We start from the raw sequence: 24757 nt of genomic DNA, 5'->3' as shown, positions 1-24757 counted from the left end.
AGAGACTCGAAAGAAAGAAGGAAAGAAAGGAGAGGAGGGAGAGAAAGAAAAAGACGAAGAAGGAAAGGAAGATGGAAAGAGAGAAAAGGAAAGGGAGACTCGGAAGAAAGAAGGAAAGAAAGGAGAGGAGGGAGAGAAAGAAAAAGACGAAGAAGAAAAGGAAGATGGAAAGGAGGGAAAGAATAGATAATCAGTGGTAACAAAATCACTAAAAAACAACGAAGAATAGAGATAATAATAATAATAATAATAATAATAATAATAATAATAATAGGGAGGGAGGTGGTAATATGGACCTCATATCTCAGAAACCAAGTGCTGCTGTTTATTGGTAACTGCGTTCAAACATGACGCTATATAGTTCCCCACAGGACACCAAATTGCTTCGTTAGTCACTCACTTGAGGTGCGTCGCTCTGAGGGGCAATTATTTAATTCTTGCTCAGTGAAACTTTTTTTTTTAGTTAAGATTCCAAACCTGTTTTCCTATATAAATTAATAAATCCTGAAATTGACCTCTCTTTCGGCCACCTCTTTAGTTTTTTTTTTTTTTTTTTTTGTAGGAGCAGCGAGTAGCGGTCTTTTTTTATTATTGTTTCCTTTTTTTGTGTGCCCTTGAGCTGTCTCCTTTGTTGTAAAAAGAAAATATATATATGGACTCTGATAATAGTGTGTTGATTAGTCATAAGACCACTTGTTAAAACGACATAATTAGTTTATTGGAAAAACAAATTAGTTTAGAATTTCTGCTAACTAATTATGAAAACGTCGTGGGTTGGCAATATGGACCAGCATGTTCCATATAACCATCATTCCATACCTCCAGGGCTTACCTCCCACACGTCATGTCTCCTGTTCCTGAGGCTATTAAGGTGTCAATTAGAGGTCGCAAGGCTTTGAAACCATCTCTATTGACGTCCTCTGCATACAAGGAGGCTTTAAAGACCTCATATGAAAAAAAAATCACACTCCAGATAAGAACTACGGGTCAGTGTGTGGCGTGCCGGGGACGGGCTCGGTGTTTTGTGTAGCCTAGAAGCTGTGAAACTGATTTTTCCATTTGTGATTTCTGTTCATAAACTTCCCTTTTCTTTCTTTTTTTTTCTTTTTTTTTTACGGCTAAGGAGACAGTTCAAGGGCGTAAAAAAAAGCCCGCTACTCACTGCTCCTGTAAAAGTTTTATTTATGCATTCACAAAAAGGAATATATTATTTTGTTATATTCTAAACTGTTTCACATTACCACACCACTTTCTACGACCCACTTTTTTGGATCTTCTTGAATAAAAAGTTGTAGCATTTGAATGGTTTAGTTTCTCTCATTAAAACTCTGAATGTGTTAAGAGGATAAAATTTGCCAATACTTATGACGGTTGTTGATGCAATTTTTCCCTTTAAAATCGGTGTTTTTTCCAGAAATAAAAAAGTGGTCCATATTACCACCTCCTCCCATAATAATAATAATAATAATAATAATAATAATAATAATAATAATAATAATAAAGAAAAGGAGGAAGAAAATAGCATGGAGAAAAGAACGAGTGAAGTGATACAAAGAGAGAGAAGAAGAAAAAATAAAATAAAAATATAAGGAAGAAAACAGAAAAGGAAAATAAAAAGAAATCATATTAATAAAAAGAAAGAATAATAATAATCAAATAAAGAAAAGAGAAAACAAACAATACGGTAAAGAGGAAAACAGGAAACATCAACAAAATCCCCCAAAAAGAAAAGAATGAAAAGGAAAACTAAAAAAAATGAAAAAAAGAAAATAAGAAAAATATAACATCCTTAAAATAGCTAAATACCTCCTCCTCCTCCTCCGCCTCCTCCTCCTCCTCTTCCTTCTTCTACTCCTCCTCCTCCACCACTACCATCAACGTCTATAATTTCTCCACCTCGTTATCCTCCACCTCCTCCTCCTCCTCCTCCTCCTCTAGCTCCTCCTCCTTCTCCTCCTTCTCCTCCCTCTACTCCTCCTCCACCACTACCATCAACGTCTATAATTTCTCCACCTCGTTATCCTCCACCTCCTCCTCCTCCTCCTCCTCCTCCTCTGCAAGCTAACCCGAGAACAATAAACAACGGTAAAACAATTCAGGCGAAGCGATGCAGTACAGATATCGGAGCGGCCTTCCTGCAGCTCTAAGTCGTCAGTGTGGAGACAATCAACTCCTTTAAGCATCGCATTGATCGTCCCTTTACTGCGTCGGGAGTGAACTGAATGTATCCACGAGTACATACATGCAGTAGTGCTTTAATTCCTTCCCCTGGTTACTCTTGTGACTGACGGATTGATTGAGTGACTGCAAGCAAGCAACCTCGTAATGACCCGATATAGACTTTCTGCTGCCTGCTCGTCCATGTTTCCTCCACCACCATCACCACCATCATCACCCTTCCCTGTCCTTCACCTCCCTATACCCTCTCTCCTCCCTCCTCCTCTTCATATAAAAACTCATCATCATCATCATCAAATATCTGAATAAAATTAATAACGTCAACCACTACAAGCTTATGCTCATTTTTTATACATTTATTTATTTGTTTATCTCGTTATTTATTATCATTAACCTTTTTTTTTATGTAACCTAACCCAGCAACGAATAAAAAACGGCTCCCCTATACAATCGAGGCGAGTGGAGAGGCGACTCCCTAGACACATATTGACGGATACCCTTTTAGTACTAGTAGGCGATGGGGAAAACTGATACTTCGGTCCGCTCTTCCGTGTTTCCATGCTTCCGTGTTTCCATGCTTCCGTGTTTCCATGCTTCCGTGTTTCCATGCTTCCGTGTTTCCATGCTTCCGTGTTTCCATGCTTCCGTGTTTCCCTGCTTCCGTGTTTCCCTGCTTCCGTGTTTCCCTGCTTCCGTGTTTCCATGCTTCCGTGTTTCCATGCTTCCGTGTTTCCCTGCTTCCGTGTTTCCCTGCTTCCGTGTTTCCCTGCTTCCGTGTTTCCCTGCTTCCGTGTTTCCATGCTTCCGTGTTTCCCTGCTTCCGTGTTTCCATGCTTCCGTGTTTCCATGCTTCCGTGTTTCCATGCTTCCGTGTTTCCATGCTTCCGTGTTTCCATGCTTCCGTGTTTCCATGCTTCCGTGTTTCCCTGCTTCCGTGTTTCCATGCTTCCGTGTTTCCATGCTTCCGTGTTTCCCTGCTTCCGTGTTTCCCTGCTTCCGTGTTTCCATGCTTCCGTGTTTCCATGCTTCCGTGTTTCCATGCTTCCGTGTTTCCATGCTTCCGTGTTTCCATGCTGCCGTGTTTCCATGCTTCCGTGTTTCCATGCTTCCGTGTTTCCATGCTTCCGTGTTTCCATGCTTCCGTGTTTCCATGCTTCCGTGTTTCCCTGCTTCCGTGTTTCCATGCTTCCGTGTTTCCCTGCTTCCGTGTTTCCATGCTTCCGTGTTTCCCTGCTTCCGTGTTTCCATGCTTCCGTGTTTCCATGCTTCGGTGTTTCCAGAGCACTTTAACCTTCTCATCTTTCTGTTTCTTCATCATCTCTCATTTTTTCTTCCCCCTTCTCCTCCTCCTCCTCCTCTTTCTCTTTCTTTCTTTCGCTTCTTCTCCTCCTCCTCCTATCATCCCTTCTTCTCACCTTCATCTTATTCCTCTTTCTCATTCTGCCATTCTTCCTCCTTCTCCTTTTCCTCTTCTTCCTCTATTCTTTCTTTCTCTTCCTCTTTTTTTCGCTACTCCTTCTCTTCTTCCTCTGATTCCTCCTTCTTCTCTTTCTCTTCTTACTTCTTCTCTTTCTCCTCCTTTTTTTCGTTCCTCCTTCTCTTCCTCTCATTTCTCCTCCACCACCTCCTATCCTTTCTCCTTCTCTTTCTCTCATTCATCATCCTTCTCCTCTCATCACTTCTTTTTTTCCTCCTCCTCCTCCTCCTCCTCCCCCTCCCAATCCTCCCACCCCATTCCCCCCTTACCTGTGACCCCCGCCAAGGAGAGGAGGAGCGGGGAGATGATGGTTGCCCCGGGGTTGGAGGCCACCAGGGTGCAGTTGTCGCCCCCTTTGCACACATCCTCGGGGGGTAAGATGGGGGGCGTATCGTTGTCACAGGGGGGGGCGAGCAGGGCTGCGATGTCACTCATGGGGTCTTCGAGGGCTGGGGGGCGACGATGAGGAGGAGAAGGAGGTGGTTGGGGTGGTGTTGAGGAAGAGCATGGGGGTGGTGAGGGGGGGAGAGGGGGAGGGGAGGGAGGGAGAGGTGGTGAAGGGAGGTTTGAGGGTGATGAAAGGAATAGGAGGGGTGGTAGGAGGGAGAGATGGGAGGGGTGGGGAAGGGAGGGAGTTATGGGGTTACTGGCAGGAGAAAGAGGAGGGGGAGATGGGGGTTGTAGTGGGGAGGAAGGGAATGGGTGAGAAAGGGAGGGGAGAATGAGGGGAGGGATTGATGGGGAGGGGAAGGGGAGGGAGTTAGAGGGGAAGAATGGGAAGAGAAAGAGGAGGGGAGAGGTGTGCAAGGAGGATGGGGTGGGTTGCAGTAGGGGTGAATGAATGGGGAGGGGAGGAGGAAGGGGGTCTTAGGGGAAGGGTGGGAAGAGGAGGAGGAGGAGGAGCGGTGTGGGAGGGGGAGGGGGGAGGGGAGATACTTTGCGGGGGTGTAGGATGAAGGGGAGAATGGGTGGGGAGGAAGAAGGGAGGGGAGATAGAATGTGTGTGGGGGAGAGGGTATAGGATGTGCAAAGGTGGGGTGGGGATGGGTGAGGGTGGGGTGGGGGGATGGGGGTGATGGGTGTTGTGGGTGTGGTGGGTGTGGTGGGTGTGGTGGGTGTGGTTCTAACCTTTCGACACCTATTTCATGGAACCTGGAAAGAAAAAGAAAAACAATAATAATAATAATAAGAATAAGAATAAGAATAAGAAGAAGAAGAAGAGGAAGAGGAAGAGCAAGACCAACAGTAATAATAATAAGAAAAATAGAAATAAGAGGAAAAATATTAGTAAGAAGAAAATAAAAAAAAAGAATGTCATGTTTGAAAGGAATAAAAAAAATAAGAACAAAAATAACGAAAACAAAAATAAAATACACAGTAAAATAAAAATAAATAAATAAATGAAAAATAAAACATCTTAATCTAGCATGCACAGAAAATTTATCATTATTATTATTATTATTATTATTATTATTATTATTATTATTATTATTATTATTACACCTTTCCACACACCCTGAACCAATTAATTAGTCTGCAATGAGGTGAGAAGCCCCCCCCCCCTTTCCCTCCCCTCCCCCCCTTCTTCCTCCTCCTCCTCCTCCTCCTCCTTCCTTCCCTCAATCACATTATATACCACCCATCCCCCTCCTTCCCTTCTCCACCTCCTCCCTTTCCCATCTTTTCCTCCCTTCTTTTTTCTTTCTCACTATACCCATCCCCCTCCTTCCATTCCCCCTTATTCCCTCGTTTCATCTCTCCCTCCCTCCTCCCTCTTTCTCCCCTTCCCTCCTTCCTCTTCCTCCTCCCTTCCCTCCCTTCCTTCCCTTCGTCCTTCCATCACCCTGATATTGTGTTGACGGAGGACCTGTAACTCTTCGTCTTCATCACCATTACCACCACCATCACCACCACCACCATCATCACCACCACGACCAACAACAACAACAACAACAATATTAATGAAACCACCACCACAGACAGCTTAATTCTCACAACTACCATCACTACCACCATCACCACCACCATCACCATCACCACCATCACCACCACCATCACCATCACCACCATCACCACCACCATCACCACTCACGTATTCTGTGCTACTGATGTACTCAAGGTGAATGGGTGAAAGAGAGAGAGAGAGATGGGAGAACGGGAGGGAGGAGGAGGAGGGGGAGGAAGGTGGAGGGACGGAGGAAGTAGGAGAAGAACAGAAGAGAGAGAGAGAGAGAGAGAGAGAGAGAGAGAGAGAGAGAGAGAGAGAGAGAGAGAGAGAGAGAGAGAGAGAGAGAGAGAGAGAGAGAGAGAGAGAAGATGGAGGAGAGTAAAGAAGGAAGGAAAAGAGTGAGAAAAGGAGAGAAGAGAGGAAGAAAGAAAAGGGAGAGTTAGGAAGAAGGCTGAAGAAAGAGTTATTGAGGGAGGGACAAGGAAGGGAGAGAAAAGGCAGATGGAGGGAGAATGGAGAAAGAACGGAGAGTTTGTTTTGGGAAGGGAGAGAAATAGTACGCAGTAGAGAGGGAGGGAGAAGGATGGAGAGGAAGGGAGAGAGAGGGAGGGAGAGAAGGGAGGAGGAGAGGGAGAGAGGGAGTCGTTTGTCCTGTTTTTTGCTTCTGAGTGTAAAATTCTCCCTCCCTCCCTCTCTCTCCCTTCCCTCTTACCCCCCTCTTCTCCCTCCTTCCCTCTCCCTCCCCTCCCCTCCCTCTGGTACTGTAAATTTCCCCTCCCTCCTCCTCCTCCTCCTCCTCCTCCTCCTCCTCCTCCTCCTCCTCTCCTGTTACCAAGTCTTCCTGGGTTCATATCTGCCTCCTCCTCTTATTTTTTCTCCTCCTCTTCCTCAAATTTCCTTCCTTCCTTCTTCCCTTCCTTTCTTCTTTCCTTCCTTTCTTTCTTCCTTCTTACTCTTCCTTCTCCTCCTCTTCTCTGTATCCTGCTTCTCTTTCAAATCCTCCTCCTCCTCCTCCTCCTTCTTCATTGAATTCCTTATTCCTCCCACCATCGTTTTCTTCTTCTTCTTCTTCTCCTGTTCCTCCACCTGCATGTTCTCCACCTCTCCCAATATCCTTCCTTCCTTCCTCCTCCACCTCCCCCTCCTCCTCCTCCTCCTCCTCCTCCTCCTCTACCCTCACATTCCAAAGCACACTATCAGTATATCTCTAAAATCCTTCTCTCTCTCTCTCTCTCTCTCTCTCTCTCTCTCTTCCTGGTTATCTCCTTTCCTCCTTTTTTTCCGCCACGAATTTCCTTTTCTTTTTATTCATCTTTGTCTTTTCCTTCCCCTGTATCACTTCCTCCTCCTCCTCCTCCTCTTCCTCCTTTCCTCGTAATTTCCTTGTCTTCTTATTCATCTTTATCTCTCCCTTCCCTTGTATCACTTCCTCCTCCTCCTTTCCTCGTAATACTGTTCTTCGAATTTATTGTTTTGATAATTTTTACTTTTCCTATTTTCTTTTTCTTCCTACTATACTTCTTCTTCCCCTCCTCCTCCTCCTCCTCCTCCTCCTCCTCCTCCTCCTCTTCCTCCTTTCCTTGTCACAAAGCTCCTTCATTCCCCTCCTCCCCCTCTCCACAAATTCTTTCTTTCCCCTCCTCCTCCTCCTCTTTGCCCTCCTCCTCTCCCCTCAGCAGTCTCATATCCTCCCCCTTGTGTTTATCTTCCCTCCTCCTCCTCCTCTTCCTCCTCCTCCTGCTCCTCCTCCTCCTCCTCCTCCTCTCTCATTAGTTTTGTGTCAGCCTCAAACAACTTCCCTTATTACATCACGAGGAGGAAGAGGATGATGATGATGAGGAGGAGGGGGAGGAGGAGGAGGAGGAGGAGGAGGACTCTGGTGGTCTGGCAAGAATTAAAGTTTTTAAAAGACTTTTAAAGGTCCTTATTGTGTGTGTGTGTGTGTGTGTGTGTGTGTGTGTGTGTTGGTGGGTAGGTGGGTGGGTGAATGACTGTGTGGGTGAGAGAGAGAGAGAGAGAGAGAGAGAGAGAGAGAGAGAGAGAGAGAGAGAGAGAGAGAGAGAGAGAGAGAGAGAGAGAGAGAGAGAGAGAGAGAGAGATAATATAACAAACAAATGCTTACGGTTTTTGTGAATGTTGAGAAAAAAACAAACTCGGGGAAAAAAAAAATAATGATGATCGTAAGAAGAGGAAGAAGAGGAAGAAGAACAGGAACAAGAAAAAAAAAGAACAAGAACAGGAAGATTTTTATTATTATCATTATCAGTATTCTGCTTCTTCATTCAAGCAAAAAAAAAAAAAATGGAACGAGTAGAAACAAACAAAAATCTAACTCCCTCCCCCCAAAAAATTGTTATAACATCTAACATCGAGAGAGAGAGAGAGAGAGAGAGAGAGAGAGAGAGAGAGAGAGAGAGAGAGAGAGAGAGAGAGAGAGAGAGAGAGAGAGAGAGAGAGAGAGAGAGAGAGAGAGAGAGAGAGAGAGAGAGAGAGAGAGAGAGAGAGAGAGATAAAAAACAACAACAAATTAATGCTTATAAATTTTGTGATTAATAAGAAACTAAACTAAACTCGGGGGACAGAGAAAACAATAACAGTGAGAAGCAGAAGAAGAAGAAGAAGAGGAGGAGGAGGAGGAGGAGGAGGAGGAGGAAGAAGACCATTTTTATCATTAACATTATCATTCAAGCAAACAAAACAGGGAAGATTAAAAAAAATCTCCCAACATAAGCATCGCCTGTAATAACATTCTAACATCTCTTCGCCGGATAATAATTGCGCGTCACAACATCTGCAGAGGCGTCGGCAATGGGACCTCTGTGTGTGTGTGTGTGTGTGTGTGTGTGTGTGTGTGTGTGTGTGTGTGTGTGAACTGATCTAAGCCTGTGTTCACTGCGCCTGGGTGATGAGCGGAGGAGTGAACAGACAGACAGACAGAGAGGCAGAGACAGACAGACAGACAGACAGACAGATACAGAGAAACAGACAGGCGCAAACGAAGAATACTTTATCGCCCTTATCGCTACACTTAGGCGGGAGATAATCATTGAGTAAAAGGAAATTTGTCGACGTAGTTCTTGTAGTAAAACGAAATCAAGGTTATAAAAAAATGAATGCGGTTACTTTACGATGTTTGTTTTACTCACACACACACACACACACACACACACACACACACACACACACACACACCAGTCTTCTCCCCCTCCCCCTCTACTTGTTGGGTTGCTAAAGAGGCGTGGTGCTGGCTTGAGGCGCGTCTTGCCGGAGATGTGTGTTTATATATCCTTGCAGTTCCTTCCTAAAGCTGTATGTGTGGGTATGCTTGCTTCACTAAATATAACTCTGACTTCGTATACAGGCTATCCTTTCCTGCCCTTTTTTTTTTCTTCTCCCTCTTATCCCTCCTCCCTTCCTGTCCCTTACTCCCTCCCTCATATTCCTCTTCATCTCCCTCCTCCACTGCATCTTCGTCCTCTCTTCTCCCTTTCTTGCCCTTTCTCACCCTTCTCTTACTAGTATAATTTTAGCTTCGGAAATGCGGGTTCAATCCCCAGCTGTTCATCCTCCTGTTTGAGATGGACGATAAATTAGTATACCTGGGGACACCTGGGGAAGGTAAACCGTGGTAACGCGAATGTCACACTACCCCTGTATCGCGTAGTAGAATGTTCTAACGCCTCTACAGTCTTAAGGGCCAGTGAGACGATGAGCACTGAGGTTGGGCGTATGTAAGTGTATGTCCCAAACTCTACCTTTAACTTTACCATCTCAAACCATGAACGTGGCAGTGTGAGCGAACCCGACCCCCAGGAGGACGCAGGGTACGAGTGCTTGCAATGGCGATTCTAAATACCTCGGCAGCTCGGGGTATAAAAAAAAAATAAAATAAAAAAAGGAAAAAAAAAAAAGCATGGGGCTATTTTGACTCCTCTCTCCCAAGACGAAATTAATTGTAGTTATCTTGCGTATACATATTTACTAGCGCACGTTTATTTAAGTATATTTATTCATCTATTTATTCACGTATATTCAATTATTTGTGTATATTCATTTATTTACGTCTATCTGTCCTTGAGATGCTTCCCTCACAACGAAAAAAAATCTGTTTACGCAAATTTACATATCTATTTAATTACGTTATTTTCATTTATTTATTTGCGTATATTTTTATGTGAATCAAGCACTAAATTCTTCGTTTCTGGTTCAGGTGTTAACGAGGGTTTCGTAGGAGTGTTATTACTGCGGACCGTGTTGTGTTCAGTGTTAAGGGGGAGGTTTTAGTAAGGGTTTTAATAAGAGTTTTAGTGCCGGTTTTAACGAGGGTTCCGTAGGTGTGTTATTACTGCGGACCGTGTTGTGTTCAGTGTTAAGGGGAGGTTTTAATAAGGGTTTTAATAAGAGTTTTAGTGCAGGTTTTAATGAGGGTTCCGTAGGTGTGTTCTTACTGCGGACCATGTTGTGTTCAGTGTTAAGGGGGGAGGTTTTAATAAGGGTTTTAATAAGAGTTTTAGTGCAGGTGTTAATGAGGGTTCCGTAGGTGTTCAGTCTTAAGGGTACAGGTTTTAATGAGGGTTCTGATAAGGGTTTTAACGCAGTGAATATTGTACTTTTAGCGAGGGCTCCGCAGCTACGTCGCTGCTATGGTCTGTTGTGTTTAGTCAACCTGGGCCCCTCGCACCTCATACCCGTCCGGTCACTACGCCGCCACCTGCCTGAGCCTGACTAACTACAAAAGAAAATAGTGTTCGCAGCTTCAAATCGTGATGGTGATATGACATTCTGGCCCCCTTTACACATCCCGTCAGTACGCCGCTACCTGCCTAACACTGACGGAGACAATAGAAAAATCGTGTTCGCTGCTACAAACCTCGATACTGATGTGACATTCTGGGTCCCTTTACGCCTGTCACTACGCCGCTACCTACCTGAGCCTGACGGTGACTAAAGAAAAATCGTGTTCCCTGCTACAAACCTCGATACTGATATGACATCCTGGGCCCCTTTACGCCTGTCACTACGCCGCTACCTACCTAAGCCTGACGGTGACTAAAGAAAAACTCGTGTTCCCTGCTACAAACCTTAATATCGCTGTGACATCCTGGTCCCCTGTATGCATCCCGTCACCTACCTGAGCCTACCTGTAACTAGCTTCCCTATAACCTAGTCGTGTTAGCTGTTACAAACCTTAATATCGATATGACATTCTGGTCCCCTGTATGCATCCCGTCACCTACCTGAGCCTACCTGTAACTAGCTTCCCTCTAACCTCGTCATGTTCGCTGCTACAAACCTGAATATCGATATGACATCCTGGTCCCCTGTATGCATCCCGTCACCTACCTGAGCCTACCTGTAACTAGCTTCCCTCTAACCTCGTCGTGTTCGCTGCTACAAACCTGAATATCGATATGACATCCTGGTCCCCTGTATGCATCCCGTCACCTACCTGAGCCTACCTGTAACTAGCTTCCCTATAACCTCGTCGCGTTAGCTGCTACAAACCTGAATATCGATATGACATCCTGGTCCCCTGTATGCATCCCGTCACCTACCTCAGCCTACCTGTAACTAGCTTCCCTCTAACCTCGTCATGTTCGCTGCTACAAACCTGAATATCGATATGACATCCTGGTCCCCTGTATGCATCCCGTCACCTACCTCAGCCTACCTGTAACTAGCTTCCCTATAACCTCGTCGTGTTCGCTGCTACAAACCTTAATATCGCTGTGACATCCTGGTCCCCTGTATGCATCCCGTCACCTACCTGAGCCTACCTGTAACTAGCTTCCCTATAACCTCGTCATGTTCGCTGCTACAAACTTGATATTGAGATGACATTCCGTCCCGTCACTATACGTCACTACCTACCCAAGCCTGACGGTGACTATTTTTTTAAGGCCTCCCTAATCTCGCGTTCCCTGCCACAAGACTTGATATTTTTTTTCCCTCCCCGAGCCGAGCCACGACTTCGCTTTCAGGTTTTGTGGGTTCGTTCACTCGCGCCAAGGAGGACAACATAACTCTGGCATTCGTCCTCCAGCCTCACTCCTATTAGACATCTTGCCCGCGTCCTCACTACGCAAAAACTCATATCCTCTAACAATTCGGGGCACACACCCACATTTGGTAAGGCTTTGGAAGAGGTTGTGGATACTATTTCCTTGGGTAGTTTTATGAGCCTAATAGTTGTTTGATAAGGTTTCTGCACCATGAATGTATATAAAAACTCTGGAAAGTCTCAGAGGGCCAAATTCTCAAACGCTTCGGGGCTTACACACCCACGCTTGATAAGGCTTTGGAAGAGGTTGTGGATACTATTTCCTTGGGTAGTTTTATGAGCCTAATAGTTGTTTGATAAGGTTTCTGCACCATGAAGGTAAATGAAAACACTGGAAAGTCTCAGAGTCACAAATTCTCAAGCGTTTCGGGGCTTACACACAAACGTTTGGTAAGGCTTTGGAAGAGGTTGTGGATACTATTTCCTTGGGTAGTTTTATGAGCCTAATAGTTGTCTGATAAGGTTTCTGCACCATGAAGGTAAATGAAAACACTGGAAAGTCTCAGAGTCACAAATTCTCAAGCGTTTCGGGGCTTACACACAAACGTTTGGTAAGGCTTTGGGAGAGGTTGTGCATACTATTTCCTTGGGTAGTTTTATGAGCCTAGTGATAGTTTGACAAAGATTCTTCGGCAATGTAACGGGCTTTTTTTTCTTCACTCTTTTTGTTGCCCTTGAACCGTCTCCTTTGTTGTAAAAAAAAAAAAAAAAACGTGATTGTGATAAAAACCCTTTCGAGAATCCGACTCATCTCCTTTGCGACCTTTGGAAATACTTGTGAGAGCCGAAACAGTCTTAGGGCCAGTTTCACAGTTCCCCATGATGGGTTAGTAAGCTCCCAAACCAATACCAGAGCCTTCGAAATTTCCTTGTATAGTGTCTGGTGTTTATATATAAGTTCACAAATTTGACGAAACTATGCAGGAAAAGTCTTGTGTATTTAGTGTGGCATCGAAGACTTCACCGTTTTGGATTGTACGGGATTCTATAGTTTGGTTCGGGCTGTTACGAAGACACTGTGTTGGACTGTGAAACCGGCTTTAAGAATGCGAGCCTAAATAAACTTGAAAATCCACTCCACACAAGTCATCCAGAACCCACCCTTCGCCCAGGCCTCTGTGTGCTTAGCCAACTTAGGCCCAAGAAGTATAAAAGGGCATGAATCAGGCGACCTCTTAAGTCAGACACCTTTTAGCTATTTAAATCACGTCTTTGATAAACCATAGTTATTCAGAACCCACCAAAGTGATTTTTATTATGATTTTTTTGTCTGTTTGTGTCTCTTTTTTTTCTCTCTCTCTCTCTTTCTCTTGGACAGCTTCCCCTGCATAAGTCTGTAATCGGCAAAAAAAATAATAGTCACATAGTATATCTGGAAATTCAGCTCCATACAACCAGAAATCGCTTTATGCCACTCTTACGCCCAGGCTTTTGTGTACTTAGCCAACGTAGGCCCAAGAATGATGAGGGCATAAAAGTTATTCAGAACCCACCAAAGTGATTTTTATCATGTATTTTTTGTCTATTTGTGTCTCTTTTTTTCTCTCTCTCTTGGACAACTTCCCCTGCATAAGTCTGTAATCGGCAAAAAAATAATAAACACATAGTGGAAATTCAGCTCCATACAACCAGAAATCGCTTTATGCCACTCTTACACCAAGGCTTTTGTGTACTTCGCCAGCGTAGGCCCAAGAATGATGAGGGCATAAATCTGGAGTTCTCGTTTGGCCCTGACACGTATATTACTTTTGCCTTACTCGTGTGCTCGCTGCGTCAAACCCCAATTAAGATTCTGCTCCACGCGGCCCCAAACTGCACCGAGTCTCGTTCCACCAAAGTCTTCCTCGCCGCCAAAAGCAGCATAAGGTCTCCCGGATGCTGCGTTGTGGCCTTGCTGGGGGCGGTGGTGGTGAAAGACTCTAGAAGGGAAAGACTAATCCTGCCTCTTCCTCTAGACGCATTGGTGTTAGTTGTAGCCTTGGGGACAGCCATGCAGAAATACTAGTAGATGAGTAGGTTCAGCTATCAAAACCTACCAGAAATGTTGCTTAAACTATCATCAGTTCTCCAGTCAGTTTGAGGATTAAAACGGGACATTCACGTCTCCATAATGCGCCTTCAGATAAGTGTTTTGTCGCAACGAAATCGTATAGTTGCTGAAAAAGTTGTCTCCGCCACATCCGATCCGTCACAGAATTGGTTGGTTGATGTGTCGGTTTGAGGAGTAAGACGGAACACTCAAGTCCCTCTCCATAATGCGCCTGCAGATAAGTGTTTTGTCGCAACGAAATCGTATAGTTGCTGAAAAAGTTGTCTCCGCCACATCCGATCCGTCACAGAATTGGTTGGTTGATGTGTCGGTTTGAGGAGTAAGACGGAACACTCAAGTCCCTCTCCATAATGCGCCTGCAGATAAGTGTTTTGTCGCAACGAAATCGTATAGTTTCTGAAAAGGTTGCCTCCGCCACATCCGCTCCGTCACAGAATTGGTTGGTTGATGATGTGTTAGTTTGAGGAGTAAGACGGAACACTCAAGTCCCTCTCCATAATGCGCCTTCAGATAAGTGTTTTGTCGCAACGAAATCGTATAGTTGCTGAAAAGTTGTCATCCGATCCGTCACAGAATTGGTTGGTTGATGTGTCGGTTTGAGGAGTAAGACGGAACACTCAAGTCCCTCTCCATAATGCGCCTGCAGATAAGTGTTTTGTTGTAGCGAAATCGTATAGTTTCTGAAAAGGTTGCCTCCGCCACATCCGCTCCGTCACAGAATTGGTTGGTTGATGTGTCGGTTTGAGGAGTAAGACGGAACACTCAAGTCCGTCTCCATAATGCGCCTGAAGCTAAGTGTTTTGGCGCAACGAAATTGGATAATGACTCCTAAAAGTTGTTTGTCCGCCACAGTTGTTTAGTTAGCTGCGTCAGTTTACGGAGCAGGACGAGTCACTAAAGTCGGCTTCAGTAGTGCGCCTGGAGACAGTGTTTTGTTGCAGCGAAATCGGAAGCTTGATGAGAAAAAGAATTGCTTCCCCTTTCACCAGTAATGTTTTCGTTGCGGTGTCAGCCTGTGCGTGGTAGCCCAGCATGCAAGGTGACACGCTCAACAAAGTCCATTGCTACGAAAGAATAACGTTGCAAGCTGACCATATTAGCTGACTTTCTTTTCGACCATATTAGCTGACTTTCTTTTTGACCATATTAGCAGACTTTCTTTTCAACCATATTAGCTGACTTTCTTTTCGACCATATTAGCAGACTTTCCTTTCCCCACTGTTGCTGTCCCGTCCGTGGGTAGAATTTCGTAGACACCCAAGTTGTAAGTCTCCAAAATGCATCCTCAGGTAGTGTTAGGTTACGACGAAATGGAAAACAATGAAAACTGCAAGATAAGAGACTTCCCACATCCGCTGTCGAATTAGCATGTGCTATAATCGCACGAAGAGACACACGCTAAACTGCACCTCGAGATGATAGTGTTAGATTACAAGGGATTGAAAGAATTGGGAACTTAAATGGAACTACAAGGCTTTTCTCGTCGCTAGTGGTGCTGAGTCCAATAATAATCAGCTGTCAAGTTAGTTTGTCTCAGATGCATATTCTCAAACATTTCAAGGCTAACACACCCACGTTTGATAAGGCTTTCGTAGAGGTTGTATTGTTAATTCCATGGGTAGTTCTATGAATCTAGTGAGAGTCTGACCAGGCTTCTACGCCGTGAAAGTGGGAAAAAAACACCCATGAGAACCCGCGACTCATCTCCTCTGTGGCTTTTGAACGTTTGTTGTGAGAGGCGAAAACGTTTGAGAATATGATCCCCAAACACACACAAGGATTTCGCAGGAGTTTTGGACAGAGGTGGGTTTAGTTAGACGCATCTGCCTCTCACATTAATTATTTGCAAAGGCCGAAAAGGATATCAATCGTGTTCTAATGGGTGTTCTTCTAAGTTCATGGTACAGAAGAATGGTCAGACTACCACCAGAGCCATAAAACTACCCCTGCAAATGTCCTTAGCTCCTACGAATGCCTTGACAAATATGTGTGCATGCTTTGGCGCCGAAATCTTTAATTATAAGACCCAGAGAGCAGCTACAAACACCAGCAACAAAGGGTCTCATCACCAATACCCTCCGCCACCACCATCAGCGCCGCCCAAGTCTTAGAACGTGTTGGTCGAGGCGTATTGGATCCCCCCCCACCTCACTGAGACAACAAGGTAAAGTGTTTGATCCTCCGTGGTATTCTGCCGGTCATTCTTGGCGGGGGAAGGACAATGGATGACGTAGTAGAAAATCGAGAAGAGAAAAGAAAAAGACATGACAGCAACAAGGGAGAGACGAAGAAAAAAGGAAGAGGACTGATATAATAAAAACAACAAGATGAATATAAAGAAGTGGAGAAAGAAGGGGAACAAGAAATATTATAAGAACAAGGAGAGAAGAATGGAGTACAAGGGCAAGACGAAGGAGAACAAGGAAAACAAGACAAGACAAAGAAGAAAAGGAGAACAAGAAGACGAAGAAAAAAATATGAAGGAAAACAAGAACAGAAAATACGAGAACAAGAAGATGATGAAGAACAAGAAAGTGAAGAACAAAAAGAGTAAGAAGAATAAGAAGACGAAGAAGAAGGAGAAAATCAAGAAGAAGAACAAGAAATAAGAGAACAAGAACAAAAAATACGAGAACAAGAAGATGATGAAGAACAAGAAGGAGAAGAACAAAAAGACTAAGAAGAATAAGAAGACGAAGAAGAAGAAGAAGGAGAAAATCAAGAAGATGAACAAGAAATAAGAGAACAAGAACAAAAAATACGAGAACAAAAAGATGACGAAGAACAAGAAGGTGAAGAACAAAAAGAGTAAGAAGAATAAGAAGACGAAGAAGAAGAAGAAGGAGAAAATCAAGAAGAAGAACAAGAAATAAGAGAGAGCAAGAAGACATAAAACAAAAACAAGAAAAACAAGAATAGGAAAAAACAAGAACAAAAAACAAAAAGAAAAATAGATAATCGAATAAGGACTCATCAATATTCACGGTTCGAAGAAGGGGCGTGGAGCGACGGATAAAAACAAATAAAAACACTCACTAATAAAATTTTAGTGATCGTAAACTAACCACACACACTCCTTTAACACACACTCTCTCTCTCTCTCTCTCTCTCTCTCTCTCTCTCTCTCTCTCTCTCTCTCTCTCTTCTCCTTTTTCGCAATATTTCTCGTACCTCCTCCTCCTCCTCCTCCTCCTCCTCCTCCTCCTCCTCCTTCTTCCTTCCCGCCTGCGTTGCCTCACTACTACAAAGAGTCGTTATTTACACACACACACACACACACACACACACACACACACACACACACACACACACACACACACACACACATATACACACACATTTTCTGCATCAAAACCGGATGTAAACAAAGATCAGCTGATTCGAGTCCACGTGTCGCCAAAACGTAAACAAACGATAGCACGTGTGTGAATGTGTGTGTGTGTGTGTGTGTGTGTGTGTGTGTATAAAATGGTAGCTAAAGATGCTGCTTATCTTCTTCCTTCTCTCTCTCTCTCTCTCTCTCTCTCTCTCTCTCTTCATCCTGTCTCTACAATATCCTTATCTCTCTTCTCTCTTTTTTTCTTCTTCATTGCACCCAATACCCTCTCTCTCTCTCTCTCTCTCTCTCTCTCTCTCTCTCTCTCTCTCTGAGTGCGATCTAGAGAGAGAGAGAGAGAGAGAGAGAGAGAGAGAGAGAGAGAGAGAGAGCGAGAGAGACTAATTGCTACTTTCATGACCTTCGACCGCTTACCCTCCTCCTCCTCCTCCTTCACCTCCTCCTCCTCCTCTCCCTCCTCCTCCAAAACTTTCCCTCCATATCTCCCTCCATCTGAAGGGTAAATCTTTATGCCTGCCTTCCTTCTTCCTTTCCTCCCTTCCCTCCTTCCCTCCTCCCTCCACCCTTCTCTCCCTTCATTTTCTCCCTAGGCTTATCCCTCCGTTTCCTCATTTCTTTCCTCCTTATCTCTCCTTCCTCATCTCCCTCTTTTTTTTACCTTCTTCTTCTTCGTGTTAAAAAAGGAAAAAAAATTATGCTTCACATTTTTTTTTTCTTCCTACAGATAAGTGAAGAAATAGGTTTGTGAGTGAATATATAATTTCTCTCTCTCTCTCTCTCTCTCTCTCTCTCTCTCTCTCTCTCTCTCTCTCTCTCTCTCTCTCTCTCTCTCTCTCCACTTGAGTCAAGGTTTAGTGCAGTTAAAAAGAAGTTAGTGTTAGTTATGATAAGAGTATTAGTGTCTCCGTCCTCCTCTCTCTCTCTCTCTCTCTCTCTCTCTCTCTCTCTCTCTCTCTCTCTCTCTCTCTCTCTCTCTCTCTCTCTCTTCACGCACGGAAACACACACACACACACACACACACACACACACACACACACACACACACACACCTTGACACACAGGTGCAAAGGGAACACCTCTTTAAAAGCCCTCTTCCCCCTACTCCCCCCCTTCCCCTCCTCCTCCCCTCCTCCCCTTTACCCATTACAACACAATACCATATCCATAGCCAATCCCATCTCTCTCTCTCTCTCTCTCTCTCTCTCTCTCTCTCTCTCTCTCTCTCTCTCTTTTGCAGACGACACAAAGATTGGTAACTCGGTTCTCACTGACGAAGACAGGCAAAGCCACCAAGAGGATTTGCACAAAATTTCAGCTTGGTCGGATAGATGGGAGATGCCCTTTAACGTAGACAAGTGCCAGGTCCTTCAAGTTGGAACGAGGAATAAGAAGTTCGAATACGAAATGCGCGGCGTTAAACTCAAAAGCGTTCAATGCGTCAAGGACTTGGGGGTCAAAATCGCGTCAAACCTCAAATTGTCACAGCAATGTATCGATGCAGCAAATAAAGCGAACAGAATGTTGGGCTTCATTAAAAGAAACTTTGTATTTAAGAATAAAGATGTAATACTCCCGCTCTACAACAGTTTAGTCAGACCCCACTTGGAATATGCGGTACAGTTTTGGTCTCCCCACCATGCAAAGGATATTGCTAAATTAGAAGGTGTTCAGCGTCGGGCAACGAAAATGATCCCTTCCTTGCGCAACAAATCCTACGAAGAAAGGCTTTCTACCCTTAACATGTTCTCTCTTGAGAAACGTCGCCTCCGAGTAAAACTGATCGAATGTTTTAAAATACTTAATGGTTTCACGAATGTAGACAGATCAACATTGTTTATGATCGATGACACTTTGCGCACGAGGAACAAAGGCGTAAAACTCAGATGTAGACAAGTAAATTCAGACTGCACCAAATTTTTCTTCACCAACGTTGTAGTGCGAGAATGGAATAAGCTTCCACCATCAGTGGTCCAGTGTAACACGATTGACTCCTTCAAAAATAAGCTCGACCGTCACTTCCTTCAACTTAATATCAACTAGAGTAGAAATGCAACGTTTTGGAGTCTTCTGATTAATGTAAAATCACTTAGGTTTAAGGACAGACCACCAAGTCTGGACCATGGGGTCTGTGTGGTCTGATTTTCTATGTAAATCTATGTAAATCTCTCTCTCTCTCTCTCTCTCTCTCTCTCTCTCTCTCTCTCTCTCTCTCTCTCTCTCTCTCTCTCTTGCTCCTCCCCCCTCTCTCTCTCTCTCTTCCTCTACCCCATCCTCCTCCTCCTTTATCCTTCTCCTCCTCCTCCTACAGAAAATCATCGTCGAAAAAAGAAAAATGTATAAGAAATACAAACTGTCACACAGTTCACAGGATTATACTAATTATATCAACATCAAGAGAGAGTGCGAAAGGAAAATCAGAAAACAGAAACGCGAGTATGAGATGAAAATATCACTTGAGGCAAAGGAAAATCTCAGGTTATTTTTCAGTTACATAAGAAACAAAAATAAAACTGTTCAAAATGACATCGGCCCACTTTTAGACAATGGCGACATAGTTAGCGATGATAAAGGCATGGCGTCGGTCCTAAATTCAACCTTTAGTAGCGTATTCACAAAAGAGAACATGACATCGATCCCCGCCCAGAAGTATATTTTCCAAGGCCCTGAAGAACATGAGCTTGCGTTGACCGAAATCAATATCAGTGATGTGCGTGCGTACCTGCAAAAAATAGATCCAAATAAATCTCCGGGTCCCGACAATTTATCTCCTCGGGTGTTAAGAGAATGCAGTCAACAGCCAGACTTACTCATAACGTTGATGTTCAACAAGTCATTAGCACAGGCAAGGATGCCCCTTGGGTGGAAAAAAAGCCAAATAGATTCGAAAACATTGACCCAGAGAGTCTGTTTCAGAGAGACGCCAACTCAATAACACGCAGCAACGGTATGAAGTTAAAGGGAAACCGATGTAACACATTGGGCCGCAGAAGTTATTTCAATAATAGAGTCGTCGATCACTGGAATAGACTCCCATCGTCAGTAGTTAGCGCACATAGTATCAATAGCTTCAAGTCTTCATTGGATAAGTACTTCAGGGATATAGGATTTTATTGACCCTTTTTCAGACACACTGCAGTACGGCTACAACCTGAAGACTTTGTTAATGATTTCCCACAGCTTAGGTCACCAGTAGCGAACGTTAAGGGTAGTACTTTCCTCTTATTTCTCTCTTTACTCTAAAATTTCCATGTCCCTTTCTTCCTTAAAGGTTCATGGTGTTCTCTTCTACTATTTCCTGCCGGCACGTTGCCGGAGGGAGAGGTGGGTGGGGAGGAGCCTTCATCTATTCTGTCCTGTCCTACCACACGTAGATTACTAGTAGTAGCGGTAGTAAACAGACACCCTCGTCATAGACCGACAGGTCTTTTGGTGTCTGTTCTTCCTATGTATTCCTCCTCCTCCTCCTCCTCCTCCTCCTCCTCCTCCTCCTCCTCCTTCTCCTCCTCCTCCTCCTCCTCCTCCTCCCTTCCATCACCACCATCACTTACACACCATTGGCCCAATAGCCACGATCGGCTGATGGCTAAAAATAATGATAATAAAAAAAAAATTACACACCCTCATACACCCTTATCTATATGCCCGTATCTCACCACTCCCTCACCTCCCCCCTCACCCTCTTCCTCCCCGGCGATATTAATTTACCCCCCCCCTTACCTCCCTCCCTTCCCTCACTCCTTCCCTCCTTTTTTTATTTGTTTCCACGATATTTCCATTTTTTTCCTTTGTCTTTTAGTTTGTTTGTTGTCTCCCTTTTGTTTCCCTTCCTCTCTTCACCCTTCCGCTGCCTTCACCTTTCCTTCCCTTCTTCCCCCCCTTGTAATACCTCCTCCCTTCCTCTCCCTTGTTCCTTCCCTCCTTCACATCCCTCTTCTTCTCCCTCCTCAACTGCATCCTCGTTCTTCTCTTCTCCCTTATTCTCTCACATCCTCACCCTTCTCTTCATTCCCCTTATACCTCCTCCCTTCCTCTCCCTTGCTCCCTCCCTCCTTCACATTCCTCTTCTTCTCCCTCCTCCACTGCATCCTCGTTCTTCTCTTCTCCCTTTTTCTTCTACTCCCTTATTCTTTCACACCACCACCCTTCTCCTCCTCCCTTCCTTCCTCCCTCCCTCCTTCACATTCCTCTTACTCTCCCTCCTCCACTGCATCCTCGTTCTTCTCTTCTCCCTTTCTCTCCTCCCTTATTCACCCCCCCACCCTTCTCCTCATTCCCCCTCACCCCTTCTCCCTTTTCTCCCCTTTCACTTATCCTGTCACCCATACTCCAAAACCCCCTACAAGATTGATCCCCCCTTCCTTTTCTTTCCTCCCTTTCCTTCTTCTCTCCCTCCTCCTTCTTTATTCATCTTCCCTATTATTACCCTTTTCTTCTCCTATTTCTCTTTTGCTCGCCTCCTTTTAATTATTCTTCCCCATCCCTTTTTTTTTCCTTGTATCCCCCCCGTTTTTTTTCCTTTTTTTTCTTGTATCCCTCCTTTTTTTCCTTCGTTTTCCCTCTGTTTCCTCCTTATCCTCCTCTTTTCCTTCCTTTCGTCCTTTCTTCACTCCGGCATTTTCTTTTACTTCCTATCTTTTTCTTTCTATTCCATATTTCCCCTTTTCCTTGTTTTTTATCTTCCTATTCTCTTCCTATTTTTTTTCTACCTGTTTCACATTTGTCTTCCTCTCCTGTCTTTTTCCTCCCTTTTCCCTTTTTTTTCTTCCTAATCTCCTTTATTTCCGCCTTCCCATCATCACAATATCCCCCTTCTCCATCATCACCATCACCACCACCACCACCACCACTTTCCCTTCACCACCCCTTCCCCACCACCACCACCACCGAGACCTCCCCTTCATCACCACCCCTTCCCCCATCACCCACCACCACCAAATTCCGTTTTTCTTTATATTTTCGATTTTTATTTCCCCCATTACTGTTAATTTATTTTCAATGGTGTCTCGTTAAGCTTCAATGGACCTTAATTTATCGTTCTTTGGGCCGGTGATGACATTTTATTGATTTTATTGAAGAGTATTTACAGAGGAAGCGAAATACAGGTGGAAGGGAATGGGGGAGAGAGGGAGAGAGAGGAAGAAGGGAGAAGTGAAGATAGGGAAAGAGAACGAGAAGGAGAGAGAGAGAGAGAGAGAGAGAGAGAGAGAGAGAGAGAGAGAGAGAGAGAGAGAGAGAGAGAGAGAGAGAGAGAGAGAGAGAGAGAGAGAGAGAGAGAGAGAGAGAGAGAGAGAGAGAGAGAGAGAGAGAGAGAGAGAGAGAGAGAGAGAGAGAGAGAGAGAGAGAGAGAGAGAGAGAGAGAGAGAGAGAGAGAGAGAGAGAGAGAGAGAGAGAGAGAGAGAGAGAGAGAGCATGAAGGACGGAGGGAAGGGAACTAAAACAAACAAAAATTAGCATATTCCTCTACAGCAGGTGTGTGTGTGTGTGTGTGTGTGTGTGTGTGTGTGTGTGTGTGTGTGTGTGTGTGTGTTTACATAGAAAATAAATACACATGACGTACCAAAAGATAAGAATAACAATGATGACTATGATGATGATGATGATGATGATGATGACCAAATGGAAGGTTTAAAAGGAGGAAAAGGAGAAGTAGGAAAGGAAACGCAGGAGAGCGAGAGATAAGGAGAGGGGGAAAAATTACATGAAGCAACATTAAGATTAAGAAGAGAAAGACGAGAGGAGGGAAAAAAAATAATGGAGAGAGAGGAAAGGAGAGAGATAAAATTAAGAAGGAGGAAAAGAGGAGCAGAAGTGAAAATAAGATAAAAGATAAAAAAAGATAAAAGAGATAATAGGGCAATGAAAAAATGTGAAGTATAATAATGAGAGAAATAAGAAAAAAAGGATAATGAGAAGGAAAAGAAGGAAAAGGAGAAGGAAAGGGAGAAAAAAGAGAATGAAAAGGAGAAGGAAATAAAGACAAAAAGAAGAAAAGGAAAGAAATAGAAAAGAGGGAAAAGAAAACGAAGAAAAGAGAGAAGGAAAGAAAGAAAAGAAAGCGAAGAAAAGGGAAACAAGAAAAAAAATAGCAGGAAAAGAACAAGAAAGGAAGAAAAAGAGAGGAAAGAAATAAAAAGAAGAAAACGATCAAAAGAAAAAGAAAAAAACAAGATAAAAAAAGAACATTGATGAACCATAAACATTCTAGTTCTGAAGTGACTTCTTAAAACTCATGAAGGAAGCCGCACACACCGACCTCAGACAAGACACTTCCTCCATCCCCCCTAAAGATTTGAATCATTTAACAGCGATCACTATTTTCCTCAAGTGACTCATCGCTTCAAGGTTCATAAGCCACTACGTGTTAATCAGGTATTCCTTTCATGCCCTCACTCTCATTAGGGAACCAGAACTGCACTGCATACACAGACAGGGGACGATTTATAGAGTTCGTTGTTGGGAATTGAAACTAAACCGTAAAGTCAAACAGAGGCCGGAGCATTACCACACATATCCTCCCTGTAGACGTGTAGAGTTTGGGAGTTGGGGAACCAGAACTACACTGTATACTCAAGGAGAGGACAAGCTATAGAGAGTTCTTTGGGGAGACCAGAAGTGCACCATGTAATAGAGGTGAGACAGAACGATTACCACACCCACGTCCTCCTTGTATAGTATAGGAATTGAGGACCTACACTGCACTGCTTACTCAAACAGAGGACGAGGTATAGAAGTTCATTCAGAGGACCAGAACTACTCTATCCAATGAGGAGGAAGAAAAAAGGCGATAAAACAAAAGAACAACAACAAGAAGAACGAGAACTCTCACCATACCCATTTCCTTGTATAGTAAGAAAATCGACAAACCAGAACTGCACTGCATACTCCAAGAGATGACAAGCTATAGAGGGTTCTTTGGGGAGACCAGAAATGCCCCGAATATTCCAGGAGAGAGAGAGAGAGAGAGAGAGAGAGAGAGAGAGAGAGAGAGAGAGAGAGAGAGAGAGAGAGAGAGAGAGAGAGAGAGAGAGAGAGAGAGAGAGAGAACGTTTAAGATTTCCGACGATAACATTGCTCCCTGGCGTATTTTTGTGCAAGTTAGTGTTTCGTAATATCCTGCAGACTGTATCGCACTCTTTTCACCAGTTTACACGTCATTTTCCTTATAACTGAGAGACTAAAACTACATACTATCACATCTTCAAGGAAAACGGGATCTCTCTATAATGTTTTGATACACGAGTTTGTTTTTATTTCTTAGAAGAAGAAGAGAATGAAGACGAGAAAGTAAGTGTTAGTCGTGATGGAGATTAGAATGATTAAAAAAGAACAGGAGGAGGAGGAAGAAGATGGAGTTTTGTGGACTAATCTACCCTCACGAAGCTTTTCCATATTCTCTTCTAGTTATAATGGACCCAAACTCTGTCCCGGATATAAAAGATGAGGATATTTGCCAAGATTCAGACCGATATCATGATCTCTGGCGTTTTGCATGAGTACTATAGTTTTGTAGCCTATTATACCCTCAGCACCTCTTTCATAATACTCTTCTAGTTATTATGAACCTAAACTGTGTACCGCATTTATGGATGAGGATAATTATTGAGATTCAAGGCGATGATATGGTCTCTGGCGCCTTGTTGCATGATTAATATAGTTTTGTAGCCTAATATACACTCAAGCACCTCTTTTATGTCCTTTTCTAGTT

The 24757-nt window shown here is 43.9% G+C and overlaps 1 protein-coding gene across 1 annotated transcript in view; it reads right to left on the bottom strand.

Annotated features, from left to right (window-relative positions):
• LOC126982648 (prostaglandin E2 receptor EP4 subtype-like) overlaps positions 1-24757 on the bottom strand; it is a 64902-nt gene that overhangs the window by 15920 nt on the left and 24225 nt on the right. Inside the window, exons 2-3 of the mRNA XM_050834859.1 lie at positions 4784-4807; positions 3925-4104 (exon numbers count right to left, since the gene is read on the bottom strand). Coding sequence (XP_050690816.1) covers positions 3925-4090 — 166 coding nt within the window. The 5' untranslated portion in view covers positions 4091-4104; positions 4784-4807. The remainder of the gene's footprint in view (positions 1-3924; positions 4105-4783; positions 4808-24757) is intronic.

This window comes from Eriocheir sinensis, chromosome 51, assembly GCF_024679095.1.
Source record: "Eriocheir sinensis breed Jianghai 21 chromosome 51, ASM2467909v1, whole genome shotgun sequence".
Taxonomy (NCBI): domain Eukaryota; kingdom Metazoa; phylum Arthropoda; class Malacostraca; order Decapoda; family Varunidae; genus Eriocheir; species Eriocheir sinensis.
Note: the sequence above shows the minus strand (reverse complement) of the source record. Positions and strands in the feature narration are given on the sequence as shown.